This window comes from Echiichthys vipera (genome assembly GCF_963691815.1).
Source record: "Echiichthys vipera genome assembly, chromosome: 12".
NCBI lineage: Eukaryota > Metazoa > Chordata > Actinopteri > Perciformes > Trachinidae > Echiichthys > Echiichthys vipera.
Window position 1 is genome coordinate 19781484 of NC_139837.1, and position 4730 is coordinate 19786213.

A 4730-nucleotide genomic window follows, 5' to 3' on the forward strand; every position below is an offset into this window, starting at 1 on the left:
TTACTTATTACAATGCAAAGGTTGCCATGTATTCATTGATACAGTACGTCCATGTGTTAAAGGACAGGATAAACATTGAGAGGACACAGAATGCCATAAGATGCAAACATACATACTTAAAGTGTAATTCCGGCGCAAAATCATCCTTTGGACTTTTTCAGCACTTACATACATTAAATAAGCCATCAAGACAGGTTTTTTTGTGTAACAACTATTAACGGAGAAATCCGGGAGAGTTGCTAACAGCCAGATATGGCTAACACTGATTAGCTCGGGGCAGTACAGTAAAGGCATTAAAACGTCTTTTTTAACCACTAATACTGCTCAAGTTAACACCAAACCGCTACAGTAGCATGATAAGAGTCCCTACACATAAAATGAAGCACCAACAACGTAGTTAGCAAACTTCGAGTTAAATTAAGTTTATTAAAAGAGTGTTTTAAAGACTTACCTACTGGCCCCGGTACCAGCTACTCTCGTAGTAAAGTCTATTCAAGTCAATTACCAAATGCAATCCAAAAGGAAGAAGCCCATTGGTGCTTTGTTTTCTGTGTAGGGATACTTATCATACTACTGCAGCTGTTTGGTGGTAGTTTGAGCAGTATTAGTGGTTAAAAAAGCCGCTGCCCCAAACTAACCAGTCTTGTAGTTGTTAGCAACATCCGGCTGTTAATGACTCTCCTGGATTTCTCTGTTAATAGTTGTTACACAAAAAAACTGTCTCGGTGGCTTATTTGATGTATGTTAGTGCCGAAAAAGACCATTGGATGATTTTGTGCCGGAATAACACTTTAATGAAATCATCTGGTCTATTTCCTTAAATGCATGTTGATTGAGAAGATGTGTGTGTCAAAGACAAGGGGGGAGTTGGAGAAATTGCTTGTTATAAAGAAGGCATTTTGACTTTCTAAATTGATCACTTTGAGCCTGAGAATGCTAAATGAGGAATCATTCTTGACGTCATCTTTGCAGATGATTGATTTTGATTGCATTTGTTCTCACTTAACAGAATTACACTGACATCAAGTGGAATTTCAGTTCATGGACAGATATGTCTTTAGTTTGGGTTATTCATAAACGTTAAGTGATGATAAGGATTTGAGTCGACACTGTGTTATGAAAAATGAGGACGATGCGGAACTTGTCTCTTTTTTAAAATAATTGGCTGTGAAAGTGATGGCATTTGGTCAATTATATTTTTTTAAGAAAGAAATGTTGATGATGTTTTGTGTCCATGGTATCTGCCCTATAGGGATTTTATCAGCTGTATGACCAATCAATGAATGTTAAGTGGAAGGAAGGAAATAGACAAAAATGTGCATGGTTGTTTTGAATATTGAAGCAGTGATAGAAGAAGTACTCTGATCTTGTACTTAAGTAAAAGTATTAATACCACAGTGTATAAATACCTTGAGGCCCATACTTCTGTATGTGCATGTTTACATGCTTTAATGATACTTTTATCATCTCATCTTTCACATCTGCGCTCTCTTTGTCTCCATCATTGCAGCTGGGGAATGACTGTAACGGCACTTTCTGCCTATATATTATAGCTGTGATATCCCAACCGTATAGAAGTCCTGATGGCTTGTTTAAACTACAGCTTGTTATGGGTTGTGTGTATTTCTCTGTGGATTGAGCGTTTGGATACTGTCTGTATTTATATAACGTAGCACCTTGACCTGTTTTATAACAAATAAAAGACACAGAAAAAAAATCTCACTTTTTACATTATGGTAAGTGAGTAAGAAGAAAAGTACCTAAAAGGTAAAAGTACTCATTATGCAGAATGGTGTATTTCAGAATAATATTCATTATATCACTGGATTATAACTATCTATGCATTAATTATTCATCACTCATGGTGCGTTACATTAATGTCATCACCTGCATATATGCACATTCTATTTTATATTTGATATCTCTAATATTCAAACGTCTTCTTTTTATTTAGTTGTTATTGCTAAAATGTGTGTATTATTTCTTAGAATTTCTGTTTTTTATGTGTATATTTGTATATTTGTATCCACTCAGCACAAAATCACCAGGTCAAATTCCTGCTATGTAATCTGTTTACATACTTGGCAATAAAGTTGATTCTGATCCTGATTCTGATCACTTTAATGTTGGTAACTTCAAATCTACTCCACAGTTTCCAGAAGCTGCACAAAGACGCCCACAGCTGGAGGAGAATGTCTGCTGCTGTTAGGTAAATATAAGCCAGGGTGTCCTACTGTGTACCAAGCAGAGAAAAGCAAATAATGTCTTTGATGAGCTGACGATGATGGAAACACAACACGTTTTGACGCCTCCAAAATGTTTCTTCCATTTGAACTGAATGAAACCTCTGTAGGCCCGAGTCAATGCTGCATCCAAGGTTGAATGATTTTGCAAACTACTTTTTGGTACTACCGACGGTGCAATACATGAGTGTTATTGTATTTTCAAACTGCTGGCCCTCAAGCACTGCCTCACTGAGGGCTTTGCTTGGCAGAAAGCAGCAGGAAATTCCTGAGCTAAGCGGTGAAATCCAGCCTCTGCACACCACAAAAAGAGAGCTGCTGAAAAGGGAGCTTGATTGAACCACAAGATTAGATATGCAGATAAATGCTGGATATTAAAGCAAGGAATTTATCAGTCTTTCTTTATATGAGAGAAGTTCCTGCAAAGTTTAATATCTGGAGAAAAAGAAAAAAACACTTCAAGTAAGAATAGAAAAAAAAACCTCAGAAAGTGCTAGTAGCTTTACGGTTGAATTAGGGAAAGACAATGCCGTGCCCACTCTTTAGTATCTTTTTAACTACCTCCTCCCCATCTGAAGGACCCCCTTCCAGTGATAGTGATGTGATTTCACAGACTGTTTGGGGAGCCAAGTCAAATTTATCTGACCTCTTTTGTCTTGAGCTCCTGGTTGAATTGTACCTAGTCTGCCATTAACGCTGCTCTTTACATGTTTAAACACCTCATATGGTGCTTCATACCTTTCTCCAAAGTGTCTCATGGATACCATATGCAAATAAGGCCTTGAAGGCATCATATATCTGGTGTTATGGAGAAGGGCAATAAAAATGTGGTCTGTTCTAGATCTGGGGTTTACACTCTCACTTTTACTACAATGTCTGTGAGTAAAACCCTATATTAGTGTAACAGAGGAACACATTTCTGTTGACTCCCTACCAGGATGATTAAATTAACTTTGTCTGTTATTTTAAAATAAAAATAATCTTAGCCTACTTGCTAAATTAAACTTTTGATCCAATTTTATGTACCTTTTATGTATCTTGAATTGAAGTTAACACAGTCTTAGTTAGGTGTTCAGCTTAACACGCCTGGTTAATGTGTAGGGGGTTCATCAGGGTTGGGGGAGTTGAAACGTGGGTGTGGGAAGGTGAAGTGGGGGCTGCAGGAAGGAGGTGTTAGGGGGGGGGGTGAAAGTGTGTCCCTTCTGCAATTGGCCGGGGCTCTAAGTGTCTCATTATGCAGCGTTATTGTTCCTTTGTTATGCCGGCGGTATAAATACACCCCAGTGGGTCCAGAGGGTGACAGTTTAGACGGACTCACTCCTGTGGACAGACTGATCATCAGACAGAACAGCACAAACTTTGAGAGAAGTGAGACTCTTGTGACACTGCAGGGAACTGGAACAGCTCGAAAGCAGTGAACTAGGAAGCATCTGTAGAATTTAAACTCAAGCTCCCAGCATTCAGGGTGTTTAGGGCTTTTATTTATTTATTTTTTACAATTTGTCCTCTACTTTAATCTGCTTCAACCGAGATGGATTCCGACTCTGGCTCCAACTGCAGCCGCTCCTTATCCCCGGACCTGGTGGTGGATGACTCTGCCGGGAGCTTCTTCTCCAACAAGATGTTCCAGACATACTGCCAAGAAAACAGCGCAGACAGTGAGGCTGGCCAGGGTAAGACCAAGACCAGATCTGAGCTTGGCAAGAACGATGTGCAAGACCTGAGACTGAAAGTCAACAGTCGGGAGAGGAAAAGGATGCATGATCTGAACCAGGCGATGGACAGCCTGAGAGAGGTCATGCCCTACGCTCATGGACCTTCAGTCCGTAAGCTGTCAAAAATCTCCACTTTGCTGTTAGCTCGCAATTACATCCTCATGCTGTCTAGCTCCTTGGAGGAGATGAAGAAGCTGGTGGGGGATGTTTATGGAGGCAGTGCTGCCATCCAGAGCCGCACCACTGCCCACGCTGCTATTGCCCCTGCAGCCCCCCCTGCCCACCTCCCTCTGCATCCTCTGGCCCAATCTCTGCACTCTCTGGTGGCCAGCATGCCTTCAGCTCTCCAGCATCACTCACCTTCTCCCGCTACAGCCTCAGCCCTGCACTCCCCTCCATCCGCCAGCTTCCTGGGTTTTCACGCTCCAGTCCAAGGCCTTCTAAAGGACCCCCTCCACCTGGCCGGCTCCTACAGGCACTTCCCCGGCATGCCCTGCCCCTGCTCACTCTGCCAGCCTTTACCCGCCACTACCTCCACATTACACAGCCTGACTATGACCAAGTGAGCAGGACTTTTCTTAAAAAACTCTCCTCTACTGTCTGGTTCAATGCACTGAACCAAGCAATTCACGGAAGACTGTTAAGCGAACTGCTGAACGATGTCTGATGCCAGAGCTTGTACATACTGTATATATCTTTTACCATGCAAACTGCTGCTATTTTTCATCAATTATCTCTTCCGCATTGTTTATACAGAAATATATATAAATAT

The 4730-nt window shown here is 41.1% G+C and overlaps 1 protein-coding gene across 1 annotated transcript; it reads left to right on the forward strand.

Moving 5' to 3' along the window:
- Positions 1-3774: 3774 nt before the first annotated feature.
- Positions 3775-4524, forward strand: olig4 (oligodendrocyte transcription factor 4; the record flags this gene model as incomplete). Its single annotated transcript, XM_083924420.1, has 1 exon — positions 3775-4524. One exon carries the CDS (start codon positions 3775-3777, stop codon positions 4522-4524), a length of 750 nt encoding a protein of 249 aa, XP_083780546.1.
- Positions 4525-4730: the final 206 nt, after the last annotated feature.